General features: G+C 43.0%; 1 protein-coding gene and 1 non-coding gene across 10 annotated transcripts in view; one reads left to right on the top strand and one right to left on the bottom strand.

Moving 5' to 3' along the window:
* Window positions 1-21436, bottom strand: part of Cep152 (centrosomal protein 152) — a 90906-nt gene extending 69470 nt beyond the window's left edge. For 6 of the 9 annotated variants that reach the window (XR_015439040.1, XM_021261403.2, XM_087181020.1 and 3 more), the window contains exons 1-9: window positions 21293-21436; window positions 20441-20675; window positions 16491-16584; window positions 8099-8202; window positions 7791-7863; window positions 7431-7688; window positions 6019-6184; window positions 3355-3498; window positions 2098-2237 (exon numbers count right to left, since the gene is read on the bottom strand). Coding sequence is in view for 8 of the 9 variants with exons in the window: in XM_021261403.2 (XP_021117062.2) it covers window positions 2098-2237; window positions 3355-3498; window positions 6019-6184; window positions 7431-7688; window positions 7791-7863; window positions 8099-8202; window positions 16491-16577 (972 nt within the window). In the remaining variant the exon portion in view is untranslated. The remainder of the gene's footprint in view (window positions 1-2097; window positions 2238-3354; window positions 3499-6018; window positions 6185-7430; window positions 7689-7790; window positions 7864-8098; window positions 8203-16490; window positions 16585-20440; window positions 20676-21292) is intronic. The other 3 variants (XM_087181018.1, XM_021261415.2, XM_087181014.1) reach the window with 2 other exon arrangements.
* A 3042-nt stretch (window positions 21437-24478) lies between these two features.
* LOC147830556 (U1 spliceosomal RNA) lies at window positions 24479-24642 on the top strand. The gene has a single exon (XR_015439486.1). It is a non-coding gene; the product is annotated as a U1 spliceosomal RNA (small nuclear RNA).
* The last annotated feature ends 43 nt before the right edge of the window (window positions 24643-24685 follow it).

Raw genomic sequence — 24685 nt, 5'->3', positions numbered from 1 at the left:
AATCTCCAGTACCACAAAAAAGAAAAGAGAGAACAACAGATTATCCTGGATTATCCAGGTAGGCCCAGGATAACCACAAGGGTCTACAACTGAGGCAGAAAGGTCAGAACCAAGGAAACACAACCGAAAGGGACAACAATGCAGGCAACCTCTAGCCACTCAAAAAAGCAAGAAAATGGACTCTTCCTGGAGCCCCAGAAAGCAATGCCACCCTGCTGACACCTAGGTTTTAGACTAGTAAGAAAGATCCTGGTCAGACTTCTGACCACCAGAACCATGAGATAAACCGGAATTGCTTCAAGACATTGGTAATCTGTTATAGCCACAATAGGAAACTATATAGAGTTGGTGATTCTACTGCCTTTAGTTTTTGCTATTCTATTTTTTAAATAAATGCAATTTCTAATTTATGTAAGAGTATAAAGTTATGGCCTTTTACTATAGAAAGGCAATTTCGCGTTTTAATCTAATAAGTTTGTCAATTTCAAAAAAGTTAAAAGTAATCCACATCATACACAAAAATTTAAATTTCAAGTGACGGCTATTCTTCATCGTGTTCCAGAGGGCCTCCCATTTCTTCATTTGCTCAATAAGTAGTAACAGCTGCTTCGTGCCAGGCAGAGGGTTCTAAGTATAGTGAACCTCAGTTCACAAACTTGAATCTTTCCACAATTCTGGTCACAAACTGAGTTGGATAAAAACTGAATCAAATTCGGTTAGGTTCATCGTTGAACTAATGGGGAAATTTGAGTCGGTTCTTGTCCAGTTCGGTTTGTGACCAGAATCATAGAGAGACCTGACTGCCTACCTCAGGGTAGGTAACCAAACTTGAAACTTTTTCCAAAACTCAACAGCTGTCTAGTCCATCAATCAAAGAGTGTGTCACCACTTTAAAACGCAAGTCTAAAGAATAGTTCCCCAAACAGCTAAGCTCTTCCAATAGCTTCCCAGGATAAAGACTCTGAAAGGAATATTTGGCCAGGAAATTTGGCTTCTGATGCTTCCTGGACTTGTGCTTGTGAGTAAGAAATTTGCTCTAACTCACTTATGAAATGATAAAATAGAAAGCCTTGCTCATCAAAATTCCAAGACTTTAACAAAACATAAGAAGTTGACTTGCAAGATCCAGACAGGAAAATGAGAAAAAGTTACAAAATTTTTGAATATTAAGGGCAGTCCTTGTTTACCAATTTCAAAACACACCATAAAGCTAGACACAATTAATAGTATTAGAGGAGGAATAGAAAAATGTACAATAAAAAATACACACACACACTCACACACACACACACACAAGGGACGTTGATTTTGAACCACACACCCACTCAACATGCTGCCCACCAAGCACATGCCAGGCGCTGGCCTTGGTGGTGACACCTCCAGTGTCCTCAGTCTATCAGAACAGATGCGAACACCCGGCTTGAGGAAGAAAGCAGAGACTGGAAAAGAAAACCTGTGAGAAGAGGCTGATTACTGGGACAGCAGTGAGCTGGGGAAAGGGCACTCCACAGAGGAGCTGACCTGCGCAAGTAGATTAACAACTACCAGCGGCAGAGTGTGCAGGCAGAAAGGGAATAATCAAGGATCCGGTGGCCATCTTGGCACTGCATTTTGTCCCACAGGTAAAGTGGGGTCATTGAAAGGGTCTAAGCAAGGAACGACAAAATCAGTATTCTAGAAAGATTACCCAGGTAGCCATAAGGCAATCTGTGGAAGGCATAAAAGACTAGAGAAGCAAAGAGTTTGACAACAAAAAGCTAAGACCCTGAGGAGATGAAGAGACATCAACAGAACTTAGTGGCTGACTGGGCGAAGGGGAAGACGGGAGTGGATGCCTCCTCAGGACATCCACAGATGACCGCCCTCCTCTAAGGTAAGACAAGAAGCGAGCGTGCAGTGGAGGAACCTACAAACTTCTGAACAGCCCTACTCTTTTAAGAGTTTCACTAAGGAAACAAAATTTTCACTTTACTTTTTTTTTTTGGTACTGGGGACCAAACTCAGGTCCGCGTGCTTGCGCAGCAGGCGGTGAAACTACTGAGCTAAATCCCCGGCCCTCACTTTACTTTTTACCAAAAATCACCTTAAAACATTTACCTTTTCTTCGTTGACTTTTAATGCTTGTATTTGGGTCTCCAGTGCTGTGATTTGTGCTTCAAGCTGTATCTCCCTTTCCTTCCCACTCTGAAAGAGCTTCTGTGATTCTCGAAGGCTGAGGGTCAAACCATCTTTCTCATCTAGGGCATTAAAAACATCTTATAAATAATATGTTGTTGTACAGGGACTTTAATTCCCACAGTCCCTATCAGATCTGTATAATATACGTGTTGTTGAATTAAATTTTCACACAAATGAACTTTAGTTGATTTAGAGAAAACCAGAAAAAAAAAGATTAAAAAACTACTTTAATGACTTGAAAAATATTTTAGAGAACCAACATCACTGCCTTAAATTTTTACTATATTCTCCTTGGGGCCAAAGATTTCCTCACAATTTCAGCATTTGTTTAACTGAGAAGCTATGTAGATGGAACAAACCCTGATCAAACAATGTATCTAAGAACTAATCACTTCCTAAATATACTTGCCATGAACCCTTTAATTCACCTAATCTCAAATTCTTCCCAAAAACTTTGCTGTAAAAGCTAACAAGCTCTCAAAGTCAATGTTATAAGCATTACAGAAAAAGAGCTTTTCACTATTAATTTAATTTGAAATGAGCTACAGTTCAGTCACAAAACTGATCCACAAATCAAAGGTAGACACTGACCAAAACTAGAGCAGGAAGAGAAAGCAACTGTCATTCACACCCGTACTTCCCCTGTGGCATTATGCCACAGTGGCAACATTCTCCCCTTGGCACACCTACGAGGGCTCCAGGCCCCAAACTCCTGCTGGGCTCCACATGCATATGCTCATCTGCAGGCTCAGACAATGCTGCACTGCAAACTACACAAGGCACACTGAGAAGGGAACACCTCACCCACAGTAACCACATAACGGCGTCAGCAGCTTGGGGGCAGGTTGCTGTCAGCACAGATAAATACTGGTCTTGATTCTACCAGCGTAAGAGAAAAGAGGAGGGGGCAAAATGAGGGAAAGAAGAAACGAAATAAGACTGGGACTGCAAAATAGTACATTCAGGAGGAGGAAAGTGATCCAAGCAAGGACTCAGAAGTCCTGGATTTATGTTTTGGTCTGACTTGCTATGACCCTCTGACCAAGGAGAGTGAGGTTACTGGAAATGAAAAACATGGAAATGTCAAACATGAAAAGCAAAATGAGGTTATGAGGAACAAGATGCCTAGATTCGCTATAGCTCATAAATCACAGTACCCAGCACTTACAATCTTACCTTTGATTATCAGAAGCTGGTGATTCAGGTAGCGGATTTGACGTTCACTTTCATTTAATTTCTCAGCTAAGTTGTCCAGCTGTCTCTCTTTTGCTTTGTTAAGAACCCGAAGCTGAACAATCTGCATATTCTCTGCACAATCTGCTTTAGAATTAAAGATACCTTATTAGATAAAAACAGACCAAAATGTAAATGTGTGGTCATTTAGGACAGTTTTTCAAACTGTGGATATAAGGTCTCAGAGCATCATGAAATCAATTCAGTGGATGGTAACTAGCAGTTTTTTAAAAATGAAGAGAGAACAAAATAGAACATATCAGAGTGCATCATGTACTAAAAAAAGTATTTTGTGAAAGGTTTGTTGCATTTATTGTGACAGCTAGGCTGTCAACTCATCTTGAGAGCCCCCCACTCTGGGTGTGTCTGGGTGGATCATGAGCAGGGATTTGGGGTCCTTGCCTGGCCCCTTCCTCTCAGGCGCTGTTCCCCTGCTCTGCTTCCTGGCTGCCATGAGTTGAGCAGCTTTGCTCCGCCACAACCTTCCACCACGAGGTGTTCCTGCTCTGGGGCAGCTGACCATGCACTGACATCCCCGTAACTGTGAAGCAAATTCAACTGGCCTCTTCTACGTTGCAGGTGTCAGGTATTTTGTACCAGCAATAGAAAGCCTGATGAATATACTTATATACATTGATTTATATTGTAGATTGTAACACAACACAAAAAATGAACTCCTTACTATGGGTCACTGCCACAAACGTGTGAAAGTCACTGGTTTAGTGTAAGCTGGAAACACTACCAATGTAGTCAATTAAAAACCAGTATATAACAACTACAATGGAGTGGAGTAATAATACATTCTCATAAAATTGAAAACAAGAAAGCACATCAGCTTCTATAACAACATTTTAAAGAAAATGTCTAGATATCCTTCTCAAACTATTTTATCTTTATCAAGAGTGGGAAATACATTGTACTTACATTGATGTTGGTACACAACTGCTGTATTAACTCATGAGTAGAGCAATAAAGAATTTTGAAGTCTTTCACAAAGTCATAACAATTGGTAGAGAAGGATAATACTTCAATACATAATGGTCAATATTCTTCATTTTTACTAGGCTATATTCCTGTAAGCTTAGATGTACTCAGGAAGTTTTAGCTACTTGCTAATAAAATAATTCAGTCCTCTTTTGAACAGACATACGGTTAAATCAAAACACCCAAATACTGAAAACTTGGTCACAGGTCAAACTCCTCTCAGGCCTTCCAGCAGGGCTAGCCCAGAAATAAACAGTCTCCAAGCTCCACCTTTCTTCAAACTCATTTTTTAAAAATTACTCTTGCTAAGAAGCTGTAATCACCAAAGTTGGCACTACCACTAATTAATTTCCAAATGTCAAATTTAGACAAACGTGTAACCACCTTAAAAAAGAATCAACTTGATAAAAGGCAGACTGTCGGGAAGGTGATGAGAAATCAGACACGCAAAAGGACCAGGAGGTAGAAACATAGCTCAGTACAGGGGAACAGAGGGATGTCAGGCCATGCTGTGACACTGATGCGACCTAAAACCAGTCATGCCACACACACTGGTGACTTCCTCATTCCATAAAAGCTTATGAACAAAGAGAGACCAACTCTTCCAATGAACATGAGTTTGGGGCCTGGCCCATAGTTATTCTATGTCCTATGAACTCACAGCAGAGCAGTCAAATTTTCTTGGTGCCATGGCCCAGGTGACCCAATGTATCCAGTTTCACTTTTCCCCACTAATAAAAGAAAGAAAATCACACACACACACACACCTTGCAGTCATACTCTAGAATCTAGAACCACAGTGGCTCTTCAACATGCACAATCATTAGGAGTTATTTAATGTGCCAAAGAGATGATAATAAAAGCTAGATGCACAAAAACAGTAGTTCTGGATAATCACTATATAAATTTTGATTTTTTTTAATACCAAAGCATTTCATTCAAAATTCTCTACTAGAAACAAGCACTTTTCTTACTGTCATGTATAAGTACATTCTACCAAAAATTAAAATAAAAAACACCTGGAGAGAGATCTAGGTCAAATTCTGAGTGTTTTATTACACCAAAACCATAAAATTCAAAAGAAAAATGAGAACAAGATTGGCTGATTTATTAAATTTCATTTTTAAAAAATGAAAAATTTGAGATTGATGAGAAAACTATATTTCAGTTTGTACAGTAGACTTCAGTAAGAAAAATACGAAAATCTTGAAACGTTTTTACAAACTAGAATGATTAAGGTACATACAGTAATCATAAAAATTTTGTTTTAACTTTCTTTTACGATGGAAAATGTCAAACGTGAGAATAACACATAAAAAAATCCCCACGAACTCATCTCCTGGCGTCAACAATTACGAACCCACGCCCAGTTTTGCTGCAATACTCCTGCCCAACATTTATTTACTTCCAACAACACATTTTAAGTAAATTCTAGACCTCTTGTTAGTTTATTCATAAACACATCTGTATATGTACATACTTCTAAAAACAAAGGCTCTTTGAAATGTCAAACACGATTCTACTGTCCTATTTAAAAAATAATTCTTGAACATGCACATAAATATCCACTGTGTTCAAAATTTCCCCATTATGTTATAAAATAAATATAAACACGATACTCACTTTCATTAGCTCCTAAAAATTGTTGTTGCAGGCCTTCAAACGTGTCACTTCCCACTATCTCCTGGCTTGGCGAGCCATTATTCTGGACAGAAGGTTGATACGGTTTATATGTCACTTTATATGGGTCCAAAGCTTGACCACTAGGACCTTGTGTTGAACCAAATTGCTATTGTAATATGACAAATGAAAACAATTAGGATTTGGCCTTCTCTTCCAAAATTATTACAATTAGGCACCTTAATTTTATGCTATAGAAGGTAATTGTGGTACAATTACAGTTTTTTATAGACATCTTTGCTCAAAATGGTATTTATTGTTACTTAACACTGTTAATTCCTTCACTATAGTTTTGCACACATAAGGGAGCCAACCTCATACCTAAACCTCAAGAAATCCAATGGTGGGGGGGAGGGGGGATTCCAGGCCAGGGATTCAGTGCAGTGGCACCGCGCCTGCCTTGTAACCAGAAGGTCCTGAGTTCGATCCCCCATACCGAAGGAAAAAAAAAAGAATTCCAATGAGATTGTACGTATTTTATTACATCAATGGAGAGGATGCCAACATCTTGGGAACATAAAAATGTACATGCTCAACAATAACATGTGATACAATGCCTCAGATGTAAGTAAATAAATATTCAGTAACTTAGGGAATGAATAACATTCTCCAGAGATAGAATTGAGAGACAATAATTACCTTGAGTGGACCCAAAAAATTACCCTGAAACTGAATGACCCAGAATAGCAATCAGCAAGATGAGGCATTTGCTGTCATCAAGAAAATCTAAGAATTCTAAGAAGCAACTAGCTCTAGCCTTAGGTAGATCCAATGTCTTAGTTCATTAAACTCTCCCACAGTGAAAACCAGGTGCTTTTTCCTTAACATCCATCCTGCCTGCTGCTCTCACACCGTACAAAACAGGCACCAACTCTGAAATGTCTGACCTAAAATTTGTTGTGAGCACTAAGAAAACTGACACAACTAAAGGCTGTGGTCTACATAAAATTACTGTTTTAAACACTATACCAAGATGCCTACGCATCGTTTCTCACTGAAGCACAGGGAACTGGTAGAAGCCAGGACCAGCAGTAAATGACGAGTTATTCTCTGGCAGACTTAACTTCTAATGCTGAAATAACCGTTTCCAAAACTTGTATTTTAAACTTTTGACTTTAGGTCAAAACTGCATTCAATCATAAACAGAAAATGGCATGACTGGTTCAGCATGAACGTGAATAAGTGCACTTTTAGAAATTTTTGCAGTAAAAACAAATCATCTTCCCATTGTACTCTCGTCCGTTTCTTAAGCATTCATATGTGACGCAAACGGATACACACACACATTCATATGTGACGCAAACGGAAACACACACACACAAATACACTTTTGAAAGTCAAATTCTTAACAATACCTGAAAATGGTTCCTTGGAGGATCTGAAAATTTAATTACATTGGTCGGCTGGGTATTGAACTCCTGCTTCTGACCATTCGTATATGGCCTGAAGTTCTCCGGCAGGTGATACAAATCGGTCTGTTCACATTTGCCTGGGGGACTATAACCACTTCCGCCTTCATCACCACCTTCCTCCGGGCGGTACCCAGGATGTCGGTCTTTAGCTTGACTTTGATTTTCTTCCCAGCCATGGCCACACGTCTCTCCTACATAACCCTGAATTTCATTACAGTCCCATTATTATACATAACAAGGGTAAAACACCAAGAAAATTCCCACCCAATTCCAATCCAAGCCATGGCCACGCTGGATACTTACATTTGCACTTGGAGATCTGGGCAGCACTCGGTGCGTATTCCAGTGCATCTCCAACTGCTCAGAAGGGTGTGGTCTTGAGAAAACAATCAGTAATTTAGATTTGAAGCTTACCATTTATTTGGATAGAGAAGAACACCAAGAGTCCAGTGTTTATTGTTTACCATTTGTTGCTTTTCCCTGCAACTTGCACCCCCAAATTTAAGAATCAGTCTGCAATTTTATAATCATGTACATTATGACCGGCAGAGAGTTAAAGGAAAAAGCCTTAGAGAATGGAATACACCAGGAAAAGTGAGGCGGGTCCTCACCGTCCCGCCGGGTCGTCCTCACTGCAGTCCGAGTCCTGGGGCTCGGGGGAGGAGAGGTCGTCATCCAGCATGTCGTGAGGAAGGTCTGTGAGCAGCTGCTGCAACTGAGGTGGGAGAGTGTGTCAGCTCCCACTGACAGAGACAGAAAGGGCTACACCGCCTCGCAAGGAGGGTGTGCACAAACCAAGGCCGTTTCTACGTCCTCCCCTTCACTAAGCTCTGAAATCCCACCTGAACTGTGTTCACCCTTTCACTTAAGGAAAGGGAAATGCATAACACCGGGCTTTATATTACAAGGCTTCGTCTTTTCTACCAAGTTCTCAGGTTTAAATGTACATATATTACAAGAGAATTGAAAAACTTCTTTATGGAAATACAGCAAGAGATCGCAGTGGTGCAGTCACTGTGTTCTGCTGTCAGGGGCGGACTGGAGTCTGGGGGTCCGGTGTTAGCAGTAATCTGACCGCGGGGCCCTGAGTGGCAGCTGCACTCTGACAGGTGTGGGGAACGGCCCAGCAGGTGGCCTGGAAGCCCTTAAGCCCCCATAAGGAGCAGAAACCCCTGGGGACTGACTAATTAGTAGACAGCCATCTAACTCCAGTGATGAGAAGACATGCAATACTCTGCCCTCATAAAACGTGTGAGCAACAGGAGGGCTGGGGGCTTTGGGTTTGCTGCGGAGAGCACTTGCCAAAGCAGACGCTAAAACCCAGGGAGAACCACTCAACTTTGCTCTCCAACTTTATTCGAGAAAAATCACATTTGTAGCATCCTGTCTATATCAACTAAGCAGACAAAAAATATATTCAAGTTTCAAGATAAATATGACAAAGTTGTTGAATTTCAGTGTCAGCAATTATCTTTCTTCAGGTCCCAATATACTGTCTTAAAACATAAGCAGAAGATTCACATATTATGCTACTAGGTATAAATGACTCCTCCTTAAGAACTAAACCTGGGGCTGGGGGTGCAGCGCGGCAGTAGAGCACTTACTCAGCAAGTGCAAGGCCCTGAGTTTGATCCTCAGCACTGCAACAAAAAAGAAACTAAGCACCAGTTTAATTACCAAGTTGACTAAGTCCCTCCAGAGTATACAGATCAGTCCCTCAAAATTATGTAGTGAGTGAAATTTAAAGACATTAAATATGCTGTGAACCCGTTGAGGGAAAAATGGGATGCTCCTATTCTATAGGGAGTTTGTGTTTTTGTTCTTATTTTCCACTTTCTCTGTCACAAGTATAAACAAACAGGAATATAGATATAGTACAAATCTGAGTTTCATGTTTATAGAGTTTTTTTTAACTTTCTTAAATAATATATATGGTAAAAGATAAATATATTCTAAGAAAGCCCTGAAAAGAATGTCCTAAATCGTTAGCTATGTCTGGTGAAATATAACTCGGGAATGGGAATGAACTATGTGGGGAGAGTAGATATTTTTTCACTGCCATATATATTTCTGATATTCCTGGATTTAAAGGAAAAAAAAAAAGATTTTCTTAGTTCATCTGGTTTTTTAAATGAAACAAAGGAAAGATACACTTTCCGATGAAAAGTGATTTTCACTTTTAAGTATCCTTGATACATACTAATGTAAACAACCAAAAGCTTGATTTATTGCCTACCTGCTCATGCAGGGTAATCAAAAAATAATTTTGAGAATCAGCCATATCAGAGTTGACCCAAAATGCAAAGAATAAGAAGTGCGCGCGCACACACCGCTAAAAACAAAACAGAACACATCAACATCTAAGTATACTGCTTGCTTCAAATACCAAAACAATTTTACAAACACAAAATGCACGGGGCGGGAGGCCAGGGATGTAGCTCGGTGGTGCCACCACCTGCCTCACAAGCGCAAGGACCCGAGTTTGATCCCCGGTACAAAAAAAAAAAATGCACTAGGGAAGAAAATATATATGAGGTCTTTTTTTTTTTTAAGTTTTTTTTAGGGGGGGGTACCAGGGTTTGAATGCAGGACCTTGCACTTGTAAGGCAGGCGCTGGAACCACTGAGCTAAATCCCCGGCCCTCTATGAGATCTTTTTAATAGTGCAACCTGTTCTAATTATGCATCACTGCTTTAAGGGAAACCACCACCCCACATATGCAATACAGGGGAAAACAACACATTATACTCACTTCAAGTAAGGACTCTTGCAGAGAAAGAATATTTTCTTCTAAGCCTTCACTGAGGTTCAAGTACATAGCCTTATAATCCAGGGGGACTTTAACAGGGACAGCTGAACAGTACATTCCCTCTCACACTGACAGAAAAGCCCACATCATAGTGAAGCAGTTATTGCAGCTTGCTTTCTGATTTCACAAAATTAATGAAATTGGCTTCCGTGGAAGAAAATTAATGAGTAGTTATCAAAATGCTTCTGGATCCATAAATTTATCAACTAACAAAATCTATCCCTGTGGTATCTGAGTCGGATGTTTTACGTACATATAAAAATTTTAAACAGTTTTGTTCACCTTCAGAAAATGTCTCCATCAAGTTCTTTGGCATGGCTGGGTCTTACTTACTCCTTGATTTCCCTAACTTCAGAGCAGAGAGAAGCTAAAGGAGGCAACGTCTCCCTAATAAGGCCATTCAGGAACAAATTCTCACGCCAGCATTTCCATTTCCCAGGGTCAATGTGGGTCCTCCCCATCCCTGCTTTCAAATGGGTTTTGCTCTTAGTTATTACACCTTGTGCCACAAAACACAAAATTGCCATACTGGCCCATGCATGTTACCAAATAGAGAATTTCAGAAACTGTAAATTTTCTTCATTAAAGATACACCAACTTACAAATATGGATTCAAGGACAAAAAATGATAATCCTTTTAGGTGACAAGCTTTAACCCCACTCATAAATTTCTAATTCAATAGTCTGTTTTTTGGCTACTAGTACCACAGCAAACTTCCCAGTGAGATATTATTATCTACTGGCTGAATTTAATCATTTAAGAGATGCCTTCCTGGAAAAAAAGAGAATTTCCCATTGTTAAGGCTTCTTCTGAAATATATTCTGAAACAGTCTATAAACTCCTCTCCCTGGAAAAGACCCTTTGACCTATAGAAGATATATCTCTATATATATCCCCAAAACTAATGTAATCATAATGTACTGAAATGTATTGAAAACATATACCAATAAATAAATACATAAATTTCTCTCCCTTTACTACACATTTCTTTCCTTAAAAGAATAAAAACAGCCTTTAACTCAAAGAACTTCATCAGCAAAACATTTTACAGTAACCTTATGTTCAGGGAAGAATAAATGTGAGACAGACAGCAGGTAAACCCTCTGTTAAGATTTTCTACTTAAATTAACTGAACAGGTGTCATGGGAGCCTACCATGACCCCAGTACTGAGGAAAACAAGTGTTCTCGGATTACAAACCACACAGAACAGCTTCTCCCAGAGAAAAGCAGCACCTGGAGTAGCCACCACTCATCTTCCTGCACAATAGGCTACCTGGGCCGGGAGGAAGCTCAGTGGCGCCGCACCTGCCTGGCAAGCACAAGGTCCTAGGTTCGATCCCCAGTACTGGGGGCAGAATAGGCTACCTGGGGAGCACAATTCTGAAAAGATCCTGCTATTTAAAAAATACACTATGAAATAATGCCTTCATGGATACCTACCAACCTATTTTAACCAAAGAACCAAATTTAAAACCTGTTATAAACAGCATGTGAGAGGCCACTAGGACACGGGCTTTGTGTGAGAAAAAGTTTTATTCCTGTCCAGGTGTGAACAGAGACTGAAATCAGGGGCAGCTTTCAGCAGCTAGCTGGGAAGGAAACTAGGTTTATATACGTACTGAAGGGGCTAAGGAATCTGGGGTGAAAGGTTTATGACTGAGGGTGCAAGGACAGTCAGCGCAGTTGTGCCTGCAACCCTGGGCTCGCTGGCACCGGGCCACTGTCTATCCCATCCCTACATTTTCTCCATGGCCGTCTATCTTGGGGCTGGGTGTCTGCTCACAGATCTCATTCAGGCCAGGCATGACAAACCCTACTTGAAAAAGTACAATTTGGGATGGATAAAGGACCACAATTACTTGGCAGCTACATCTTCAGTTTATGAATTACGCTATGTTCAGAATACAAAGACCAAAAAAAGGAAAGGAAAATGTGACAATCCTTGAAAAAGACCTGGATAGTATGGGGGGAAACTCACAAGACACAATCCAGATAAAGCATTAGAAATGGCTATGAAAAAACATAAGAAAAAATATATTAAGACACAACCATTTATTCTTGAATTTTCTTGGGGAACAAAAAAATTCAACTGAATAAGTCATATAATACAGAATGTAAATAAATGCAGCTTTACAACTCCCTCTAGTGGGAACAAGATACAAAAGGTTTCCAGGAAGACACCAAGCGAGGCAGGTAAGGGGAGGAGAAGTCTGAGGTGAAAACCCGGCCCCTAGGGCACAGGGCCCGGCCCGCCCGGGGAGCCGCACTGTTCTACCAGAGGAGCAGTGACAGCAAAACCACCCACGACCAAGGCAGCAGGACCGGGGCAGCTTTTTGTCTCCCGTCCGCCTCCCACACCACCTACCTTTCTGCTCCAGACCATTCTCAAACACATCATTACAATAAACCCTTATCAGCAGCAGTACCTCGAGGGCACGGGTGACCAGGTATCCGCCCCGAATTCGTACAGACAGACACAGGTCATTTTACTGCCCAGGCCTACGCAATACTCACAGAGCCACTTGTGGCACTGCAGGATGACTGGGACACTCCCAAACACCAACCGACCTTAAGTAAGCTGCGGCTTAACCAGTACGTCAGAAGCTTATCACAATCATTCTTATCACAAAATGACATCAAATCTCTGCCACAGCCAACTATGAAATCATGAAGAGTGATGACTTTAGGTGAAAAGCGTTTTTGGAAAGTCACATTATTACATTATGAATGGGTTAAGAAGAGAGCTTCTGAATTCTTTTCTGGGCCGGCTTTCTAAGTAGAAGGTTGCTTAAAATACTCTGATGAGTTCTACTTACTGAGTACCAAAAAGGGCAACACCAGCAGCCCTCCAGTGGTGCAGTGGAAACGAACTTGACTAAGAAGAAGCTGAGAGGACTGTGAAATGTGTGACACTAAGTGATGTGAATGCTGACATGACGGCCTACCTCCGTGGGGGCAGCTCACTGGCTGGACCCTAATCTGTGCACAGGCTGCCGAGACAGAGATGGCGGGACAGAGGGGAGGCTTGTGAAGCTGGCGCTTTTGCACCTCTGCTACGCCTTGGACCACGGTGGCCAAACTTTTCCCAAGGTACCACTAAGAGTTGCAGCAACTTAGAAATGACTACAGTGCCTTACTTCGCTGCAAAATTCTTGAAGGTTTTTGCAAAATATGGGTCTATTCATGGTCGTCTGTGGCTTGAGAGTTCCCTGGCCTAAATGTCTTCTGGATATTGTGTCACTTACTTGCTAACTCCTTTCCTTTGCTCAAGATTAAATACATTTTCTCCATCTGACCTTCAAGGCAAACAATGGGGGACAAAAAAAAATAGTAACAGAATAGCCAAAGACAAGATCATAATTGCTAATTAGGATGGCGTGGAGGTTGGAATTTGACAGTGGTTTTTCACTGGATGTGGATAAAAATCCTAACTGGCATCTTAGCAACAAAACTAAACACAGCTTGGCGAATCATGTTAGCACATTAGCAGCTAGCCATTCATACAAGGTCAAAATCGGGACCATGCTACCATTTGCAAAGAGCTCCCACAAACCCTTAGCAGGCTCTAGCACAAGGCAGATATGGTGTGCTTGGCCAGGCTCATAGCAACCATGAAGCACTGAACACAAAGTGATTCACTCAGCAGAGGAAGCAAGACACTGTGTTCCACTGCTAACATCACAGCCCAGTTGCAGTCCCAAAGCTACCAACCAGGCAGGTGTGAAAAGACCAGTTTGTTCTGTTTTACATGGTTTTTGTTTGTTTTTGACATAATGGAGACTGAATCCAGGACCTTCACACTGAGCTACATACCCAACCATTCATTCATTTAAATTTTGAAACAGGGAAGGTCTTGCTAAATTGCCTAGGTTGGGCTCAAACTTGCAATCCTCCTGCCTCAGCCTCACGGAGTGCTGGGATCACAGTCCTGAGCTAGCACACTTGGATTGCTGTTTTCTTTCATACCCCAAAGCTGTGAGGTCTTTTGCTCTCGTAGGGACAGGGAGACTGAGGAGCTAAACTTCCGGCCTGGCAAGCAAGCTGAGGCTGGATGGGCCAGCTTACTAGTTTAACTTGGAGTGACAAGGTGCACACATAGCTGAATTTTTAAGAATAATTCTAAAGTTTGTTACTGAAAATCTGAAACTTCTTGCCCTTAATCTCACTTTTCCTCTTGCAGCGATCATTTTCTTAAGTAGAAACATTTTTATTAACGTGAAGTTTCTGGGGATAGAACCACAATCGCCATCTATTCTTCTCTTCCAGTCCGTTGGGAGCGCTCATTCTTAGACACTTCAACTTCTCAGAGCCCTTCTCCTCTGCAACGAACCCATGTTCTGCACCCCAGAACACAACGTAGCAAACAGATGACCTCACTGGCTACTTTCCATATTACCGAGAATTAACTGCCTCCTCCATTAAGATCCCTTTAAAGTTTTCACCACACAGTGAAACCGGCAGTAAGGGCTGTCTAATACCCTACTCATCTCTAGTGCCCTTCCCAGTGAAGTCATCGTCAGAACATTTCTCCTTCTTCACACAGTGATTATTTAAACTGACCCACTCAGATCCCAGGGACTACACCCCAGTCAACGATCCAAAGCCATCGGGGTCATGCAAGTCTCATGCTGCAGGTTCACAAAGTAAGAAAATCCTCATCCCTGTCTTTGCCTCCATGGTGGCTGGAGAGGCACCTGCCGCAATTCAGACACCACTGCCAGGGTCACCAACTCAAGTGCTCTCAAGGGACCCGGCAGAACCTTCCCAAGAGCAAAGCAGGCAGTGTGAGGACAGGTGTCCCTGAGAGCTGCAGGGGCTGCGGCCAGCCGGGTAAGGAGAGCCACTGTCCCCTGAGAGCCTATCTGCTGCCACGCCAAATACTGACTGCCAGAGGGCCACGGGAGAGGTTCCCAGCCAGGCCGGGGCCTCAGAGCGCTACGTGAAATTTAGCACTATGCTCAGACCAAGTGAGCTCGGGTCTCCTTCTCTCCAAGCCACGTGGCGTGGTCACCTGCCCTTTTCCCTGCTCCTGCTCCTGGTGAATATCCTCACTGCTGAGAAGGATTACTTTACATCTTAGGAAGTAGGTCAAATCAAGCCTTGTCTCAGCACACAAGATGCCATTTCTCACAGTCGTTCAAACTAAAAACAAGATCATTCCTGCCACTATTACTGCCCCCATTTAGGGGCAGTCACCATGGAACAAGCATTTGGCTAAGCACCTCATATGGAAATACTATGATCTCCTCTCATTCCTTTCCTTTTTAACTCTATTTACCATGCAGAATTCCAAACGATCTTTCAAAAATATGATGGGCTATGGCTTCCCTGCTTCAAATCCTCCCTGGCTTCCCGTGCGTGTGGGTTAAAACACAAAGGACTCGCCTGCGATTCCCAGGCCGGGCCAGCCCACACTCTGCCCCTGCTCCCTCCCTCTGTCCACGGTGCACAGCTGGACCCCTGTGGGGGCTTTGCCCTAGCATGCTTGTCCCTGCTTCTGCGAGGCTGGGCCCTCAGAGGCCTCCCTGCCACCTGCTGTCCCCCGCCCGCTTCACCTGTCTGCCTCCGGCAGGGAGGTACCACGGCAAGATTCCAAGCACCTGAAACCAGGTGTCTCCTTCCAAAGCCCGCTACTGCCATTCTAGACGCAAAGTTCTTAAAGAATTCAACCAATGTGGAACCCAATGGTATCACTAAGTTGTTGTTTTATTCTTATTCCAGAAAAACAAGCAGTCCCCTCATCTGCCTTTTAAAGGTCCAAATGTCAAATTTTACGGTTTTGCTTTGTTTCACTTATTTACTTTTGTTGTTTTGTTTTGCAGTACTGAGTGCTGAACCCTGGGTCTCTACACTGAGCTACATCCCCAGCCTTTTTGGTTTTTTTTGTTTTGTTTTGTTTTTTGGTACTGGGGATTGAACTCGGGACCTTGCGCTTGCGTGGCAGACACCAGAACCACTGAGCTAAATCCCTGGCCCAATCCCCAGCCTTTTTACACTTATTTGGAGACAAGGTCTTGCTCAGTTACCTGCAGTTGGGTACTCGAGATCCTCCTGCTTCAGCCTCCCAGAGTGTGTTTTGTTTTAAGGAATTGTAAGTCTCTTCAAAATGACTCAGGTGACATAATTTTGATCAGCAAATAAAAAAGCGGCAAAGGAGTGAGGAGTATAAGGTCTTTTTTCTGAATAACTTACCTCTTTCTCCCTTTCATAGTCTTCTTTGTCATATTCTTCATCTTCGTTTTGTGTTTGTAGGGCCACACTGCCAAAGTCCAATGACATGGTCCTCCTGCAGGGAGGGAACGGTGACTGGTTTCCACACAGCTCGCCAAGCCTCTCCAGGAGAAACTACAAAAGGGTGTCACGCACAGAACCACGAGGAACAGGCTGGGGGAAAGGATTCTTAACACACACATGATAAACACTATTCTAAATACAGAGTTCTTACAAGTTCATTGTGATTCATAGAAACATCTGTATGTCAGCAATTCAAAAACTTTAAGTTGCAAATAGGTAATAAAACCATGAAGATTCTGCTAGAGTTTGGGAAAACACAACCTAAAACAGGTTTTTTCACAACAGAAAATAAGATGATGATAATAATGATGCCCTAGGGGAATGCCAAACATAAAAACCTTAAGAATAAATTCAAACAAATTTCCAAGGTCTGTGTGAACCATGGCATAGGTAGTATAACCTCTATAATTTGCTTCATTCTTTGAATACCATGAATCCAAATTTCATGCTTTATAAACAGAGCTCCTAAATCATAAGTAATGATTGCTACCCAGAAACCATTCAGAATCTGGTAAAACCATAGAGCACACAACAGAAATCTAAGCATCAAATATCTTGCTCTTAAGCTTAATTAAAAAAAAAATCAGTTTCTGGCAAAATACTCGGGAAAGACAGAAGTGAAGGCCACAATTCAACAGCAGCAAGTGATGGATTTTCAAGCACTTACACTCAAGAAGGCTGATTATTTAAATTACACTTAGGGATCCTGACACTACACATAAACCCCCCAGGATTTCAAAAACCCTGAGCAAGTCTGACAAAAAAAATAGGCGGGTGTCCTCAATTACCTGGCCGGATCCACACTCCCTTCGGTCCACCCCTCTGGCAAGCAAAAGGCACTGTGAGGGGCTCAACCACAGGCATCCACTGGGCTTCCAGACTCTCAAACGCCACTAAACCGGAAGTCACAGAGAACCCAGCAGCCCAAATGCATTCTGCCATAAAAAACTGAACTCCTTTGTGTTAACTGCTGAGATCTGCATCACACACTTTTATGCAAACCAATAGCTCCACAGCAAGAGAGATCCCATTCACCAGATTTCACCCGGATTGTAGGATGTTCTTCCATTTGTACACTAAGTAAAAACCACCAGCTAAACAATGGCACATCATTAATCTTAAAACACAGCCAAGTGCATAGATGTTAAAAATGTGAAAAGGAAATGTGTACCTTAGAATAAATGTTGCATTAAAAATGTAACACAAATATGAATGTCAGTGCTAAAAATCCCATGTGCCAATTTTTTGCTTTTTGTTTTTTCAGAGGCTGATGTTTCCTGCCCAACCTCTCACTTTCAGCCTCTTTCTCTGACCCCTGCATCCAGCTTATATCATCCCAAACTTTTCACATCAGCCTAAACCCTTCCAGCCTCCACTTCTTAGATCAGAAATTCTTATTCCTCCCTACTCCCATGCACAGACAAAGGAAGAGGGGACAGAAAAACTCTCATTAAGAAAAAACATACAGAAGTCTGGGGAATATAACTCCTTTGCTCTCCCTAGAACCATAAGAATTTTCTTCTGTATCAGCATACCGTGAAGAGCCTGTAACAAGGCTGCAGTGCTGAAGGGGAAACACAATCTTGTGTATCCAGACTTTTTTTGCTACTGCAAGTAGCCACCAGGTCTGCAGAATCTACAGATAATGAAAACAACCTAACCCACCACCATAAAGGGGCGAGAGTAATTCTGTAGAAAGAAATAACCCTTTTGACTTATTTTCCTACTATGTTCTCCACCTCTTCTTTCATTTAACTATAAATTCGAGACAATAGAGAATTTGGGTTCAGTTCTCCTGTTAAATATAGGACAGGGTTTTCTCAGTCCTTTATTAGTCTACCCTTAGTTGATTGTGAATACTGAAAAAGGACAACACGATTTACAAGAGCCCATTGCAAAATACAAACACTACTATATTATACACCAAGCTGCTTTTTCTCAAGAAATGCATGACTTCTATAGTGTTTTTATTTTTAAGTGAAGAGTATGTAAGAGACCAAAATGCATTTTTAAATGACGTTAAATCCAAACTTTGTCCTTAAATATCTGAAAATATCAAAGTCTTTCCCATTGGGAGAAGGTGTAAATAAGTTCTCCTTCTAAAAAGTGTAAACTACCAGAAACTAAGAAACAAGTTTAGGCATGATCAACTTACTGTGGTTTAAAAAAAAAAAAAAACAACAACACTATAGTACTAAGCATTTTAGCTGAGATTCAAAATAAAAGCTAACTTTTTAACAGACTATTCACCACTAATTAACACTGCTATTAGGGATTTCCTATAATATTCAGAACAATAAAAGGGAGTACTTAGAAAAAATAGCAAGGTAATAAAACCAAAAACTTCTTATAAGAACTTCAGGGAAGGCTAACCACAGGGGAAAAAAAAAAAAACTTGTACAAGGCAAAAGACAATAAGTCAAGTATTATGTGTCAAAAAAAATATCACTAAAAAAAAGTCAAAAAATTAAATTACAATAATGAGAAAAGTGTTTGTAAAACACATGACAAAATCTTAACAATTTTTGCAAAGACATGAGAAAGACAACCCAATTTTAAAATGGACAAATGACATCATTAAAAAAGAAATGTAAATGCTCAATTAACTTGAAAAAAAATGCCGAACTCATTAAGAATTCAAAGTGTCGTTTAAACAACCAAATGCCATTTTCAACTGCTAGGATGAAAAAAAAAAAGACGCTAACACCTAGTGTTGGCTATTTTGCCTTTTGTGTACCTCATGAACTGCTGGCAAAAATAACAAATGCTCAAACTGTTGAGAATTATCATTATGAATATACTTAAAGAAACATTTCCCCTGATGTAATATAATTACTTATTAATTAATTCAGCAATACTCTGTCACTAGTAAAAATAATGAAATTTTTCTGTATTTATTTACTCAGAGGGTTGGCCATTTAAAAAATCAAGATGCAGAGTAAGTGGACAGGATGCTTTTTAAAAACATAGCATTCTGTTAAGACTTTAAACTAGCCCAGCATGATGGCCCAAAATCTAGGCATTCTGGGAAGCTGAGGCAGGAGGATGGAAAGTTCAAGCCCAGTGTAGGCAAAGTAGTGTGACTCAGCAAAACCCCATCTCAGCCTTGGGTTCAATCCCCAGTACTGGAAAAAAACAAAAACAAACACACAGCAACTAGTCCTCTGCTCGAGCCCTCTGTTGTCCAGGGTTGGTTTTCTTTTGTTTACCTCCTTGGAGCAAGAAGAAAACCAGGAGGTGTTTAGCTGGAGAAAAGCTAGTGCAAAAATAGCACAATTTTCAAATCATCTAATAAACCATAGGCACCCAGAAGGTAGAATTAAAATGCATCTGTCCCTTGAACATGGTAGATACACTACAGTATTTGCTGAATTAATATGGTGCATGCATGCATGTTATTGTATAGGAAATATTTCAATAAAATTGTACTGACTACTACCGAGTGCCAGATTAGATCCCAGATGCATCTAAGATGTGGACCAGCCACAGTAAGTTCAGGGTCTCTTAGGGGGACAATGACATAAACTAAGCACTGTCACATTATAAATTCTGGAAAATCCAAAGCACAAATTAACTCTGCCTAAGAAGAAAAGAAGGCTTGGAGAAGTTTCATAGAAAGAAGAGCCTTCTGATTAGAAATTCACTTCAAAGGACACAACACGGCTAAGTGGTCAAAAAAAATGAGGGGGCTCATTCCAACAATCTGGGCCACACTTCAACTCTCTTCTATGTATCAGCTGCGCAGTCTTAGGCACATTGCTTCCATTTCTTCATCAAAGAAATGGGGACAAAAACAATGGCCACCTATATGGAGGAACGGTGTGTGGACAGCTTGTGGGAAACCTTACTTCCAACAATGCAACCTCCTCTCCGATGCAAACGTCTCCCTCTTTCCAATCCCGGTTCTCCGCGAAAACAGTCACTCCTTGGCACTTTCAGGCTGCATTTCTTTTCGTATGCTTCAGCTTCAGTCTCTTACTCAGTTGGAAGCAGTCCCCGCCAAGGGAGCGCGCGGATCAGACTGAAGCTCTTCACTACAGCACAGGGAGGGTTAGATGTCACGGTGGGCGGTAGGGAATGGCCCTAGGATGAGGAAAGTCTGCTTATTTGCTGACACCTGGCTACCACGAAAACAGACACCCAGAGCACCCAGCCCGTTTCTGACCGCAACATCCGGCTGAAGAGGCCCATTCAGCCACCATTTACCACCCCTGCCCAGGATTAGGAAGCGCAAGGTGAGGGAAACCGAGCAGACACGGAAAGAGACGGTGACAACGCCCTTTGTTCGGCGCTGGCGACAGCAGCTGGGGCAGATCGAGTGAGCACGGGCAAAGGAGGGAGCGGGCAGTCCCGCAGGCACCCTCGGGCCTTACGAGGGGCGCGGGCCGGCGCCACTGGGCGCAGCGCACGGAACGGGAGCCCGGGCTGCCGGCCGCGGAGCCAGCGTCCACACACGTGCACAGAGCGCCACTGTGACAGGGCCCGGTCTCCGGAGACAGCGGGGCCTCCGTACGACACTGCGGGGCGGAAGCCTGGAGGAAGCAGAGGGCGCGCGGGTAGCTTCCGAGCCCGGGCCGAGCCCAGGCCGCCCCTGCCCAACCCGGCGGCCGGCACCAGCCCTCCCGGAAGCCCTCACCGGGATCCCGAGGGCCCCACAGCTCCCCGACCCGCTCCAGGCCCAGCTGCGAGACAGGACTCACCGGAGGCCACACCGCTGTCCCCGCGGGGAAACTCTAGCCCCGGCCGGGAACAACTTCTAGCAAACCCGCACACCCTGACCCTCACCCGAGAGCGCCTGCCTAGTCACAACCAAAGTATCCCTAGGCTTCTGAAGAGCAGCCGCCTCCTCCAATCACCAGCTAGAAGGTCGCCTGGTGGGCGGGGACACGCCGGCTCCGGGCGGGGTAAGGAGTCGGAAGTCTCCGCCCCCCGCAAGCTTGGTTGAGAAGTCCGCCTGCGGTTGTAAATGCACTGCTGTTTGAAGCTGGCGCCAGAGGTGGCGGGAAGCTACAGCTGCGCGCCCATTGGTAAATCCGCAAGCCAATTACGAGAGGGCTGGTTCCGGGTGGGCGGGCGTATCGGTTGCCTAGAGATGCGGTCGCTTCACTGGTTTCCTTGGGTTTGGGACCAGTGCCCGGTCCTCAGCTCTTTCTCCTCCAGAGCCCCAGCCCTGGGCTGAAGCGCCCAGAATCCCTGTTCCCCCACCGCACTCTTGCCATAGAGGTTTTCGCATTTACTTTTGTCTCTGAGATGCCAACGGCAGTCTTAGGTGCTGTTTTGCTTTGTCTTTTGGCTTCCCAGGGCCGCCTTGTTTCCTGTTTCCCTGCGGTGGAGACGCACGCTCACCAGCTGTCACTCACCGTGCACGCGGCTGTCCTCGGTGTCCTCTGGAAGGCGTACGTTAACCCGCCCTGACAGCGCCTGCCAGCCCAGTGGACGCACAGCAGCAGGTCCAACCATCCTATAACCCTTTCCCCCGTGCCCTGTCACGCAGCTCCCCATCTGGCCGGTCTAACTTTGCCTCCCACCGCCGCACCCCATGATGCCTACCCTGCGCCCTAACCAGGCCCTTAATCCAGGGGAACGGAGTGAATGAAACCACAGGCTGCCGAGAGGCCCGGGAACTTTCTCTCCCAGGCATGGCCCTCCCGACCTCACCTCTCCACCTGCTCAGGCTTCCGAGGAGCACACCCTTCCTCCGCAGTCTTCCCTCGCACACTCCACCTCCTTGGAAGACACAATCCTCCCTGCCTCCGTACAGTGTCCGTCCTGGTATGGGATGGGAGGGCCAATGTGCCTGTCACGGTAGTTACTGCACATGCACCCCACTCAGTAGACAGAGGGAACATCTCCAAGAGGCTTCCTTACTCTGCTTCTTAGCCAGCTCCTGCCTAGCATGCCTTGTTCCCTGGGAGGCACTCAAAGCAATTGTGAGAAACTGTGCTAAATGAGTAAATGAATGAAGGAACAAATAAATGAAGACTACTGGGGCCAGGAAAAGCAAATGAAAGGATTCAAGTAAATGGCACTCATTGAACCTGAGGGAAGGATCTGTTAGTGAGAACTAGCCTCAGGCAATCTCCATAACCACAGCAGTCCCTCAGCAAACTGAGTCCAGGGTCCACTTGTGCAGAGGACTGTGAAGAGTGCTGCAATGAGAACACTAACTGACGCTGGCCACAAGCAACTGCTTCTCAGAAAGATCAAAGCAGAGAATCCCTTCCTAGTGCAGCACAGTTTGGTAAGTGCTTTCATGAGCATTATCTCATTTGGGTGCTTACAATCACTGTAATATGACCCCAGTTTATGGTGGAAGAAGTTTACATTAGAAGGAAAGAAAGAAAAAAGAAATTAAGCAACCTACCCAAGGTCATATAACTAATACAAGACAGAATTTGAACCCAGGTCCTTTATCTCTAGAGTATGTCAACTACATGCAAAATATTTTAGGCTAGCATACAATTGACAGAAAGATGCAGAATAAAGAATAAATCAGCACCCTCTGCTTTTAAACATAGATCTGAGTAGAGCTATAAATACACTATAATTAACAAAATATTCTTTGGCTGCCTGTGTTGTTTTAAGTCCTGCCTTGGTGCTTGACTAGAAAGTGTAGGGCAGGACTCCTACTTTCAAGATACCAACATTCTGAGCACAAGATCCTTACATAGAAAGTGTCTTAGTTATTTTCCTGGTTGCTGAGACACAATACTTGACACCCACAATTTAAAGAAGGAAAGGTTTATTTGGCTCACAATTTGTAGAGATTTCAGTCCATAGTCAGCTGGCCCCAAGGTAGGGCAGCATGGTGGAGGGTTGTCACAGAGGAGAAACAGTCCTTGGCAGGGCAGGCAGGAAAAGAGAGATCAAGGAAGGAAACAAAGCAACACACCCTTCTAGGCCACACCCTCCCAGTAACCCTCTTCCTCCAAACCAGGATTCAACTCTCAATATCACATTTAGCTATGAATTCATCAGTGGACTGATCCAGTGGTGAGTATAACATTCCCATGATCTAATCACCTCCCAAAAGCCCCATCTATGAGCACATGAGGCTTGGGGTGGGGGTGGGGGGACATCTAAATACAAACCATTACAGAAAGACAAATAATAACACACAAGAGAAAAGCATTTATGAAGTTTAGTTTAAGTAGAGTAGGAACTAACTCAGGAAAATGAACATCTGAGGCTATACAAGCAAGGTTCCAGGAGGAAGAGGAGAGAGCACTAAGGAAATAGATTACCATGAGTGAGTGCACCACAGTGAATCCCAAACTTCTAGAAGTAAGGCTGGAGAAGTAGGCAGGGAAGATGATGGACTACACCACAATGTGGAGCCAGGAGTCATAGGGAAGGCATTAGAGAGAGGGAAAGTATGGTGTGGTTGAGGAAGCACTAGCAGACAGATATTCTAGGGTAGTAAACAAAAGAGAAAAAACTGCCAGAGATCTTAAATTCTCAGCAAATTAGTTGCGGAATGTTGGGTCAATATTTGCTTTGCATTTTTGTTTTTAATGGATACACCCATGGGCTGTGTCAATGCTCTGCTTCTACCAGACTTGTTTACATCTCAAGGGGAAATGTAAGAGTGTTGGTGAGATGGGGTCCCACTTACAAACAAGCATTTATAAAGGTGGAGCTAAGCCACCATTGCTCCTGTATCCTACTTCCTCTTTGGTGTCAAAGCAATCAGGACAAAACAATCTCATCACAAAGGCACTACCCAAAGTGCTATCACCAAGTAGTGCTGTCCTCAAAAAAGCACTTAATTGAGAGCAAGAAGATCAAGTTCAAGGTCCAGCTCTACCTCCTGGCTTTTGTCCACAATAATTTATTGAACCCTCAGAATCCTTATCTGAAAATAGCACTGATAAAAACTACTTCTCATACTTACCTGGCAGGGGAGATACCATGATCATGAAGGTGGTTTTCCCAGGGCAAGGCTTATCCATTGCACTCCGGATGTGCTGACCCCTGTGATTTCCCCAAATGTGGGAAACTTGACTGCATAATTTGTGGTAGTAGGGGACTGCGTTCATGCTTTCCCCTGTAAAAAAAAAAAAAAAAAAGAAAAAGAAAAAAGAAAAAAAAAC

The sequence above is a fragment of the Heterocephalus glaber genome, unplaced genomic scaffold (genome assembly GCF_053883595.1).
Source record: "Heterocephalus glaber isolate CG9 unplaced genomic scaffold, H.glaber_assembly_v1.0 deba00000122, whole genome shotgun sequence".
Taxonomy (NCBI): domain Eukaryota; kingdom Metazoa; phylum Chordata; class Mammalia; order Rodentia; family Bathyergidae; genus Heterocephalus; species Heterocephalus glaber.
Note: the sequence above shows the minus strand (reverse complement) of the source record. Positions and strands in the feature narration are given on the sequence as shown.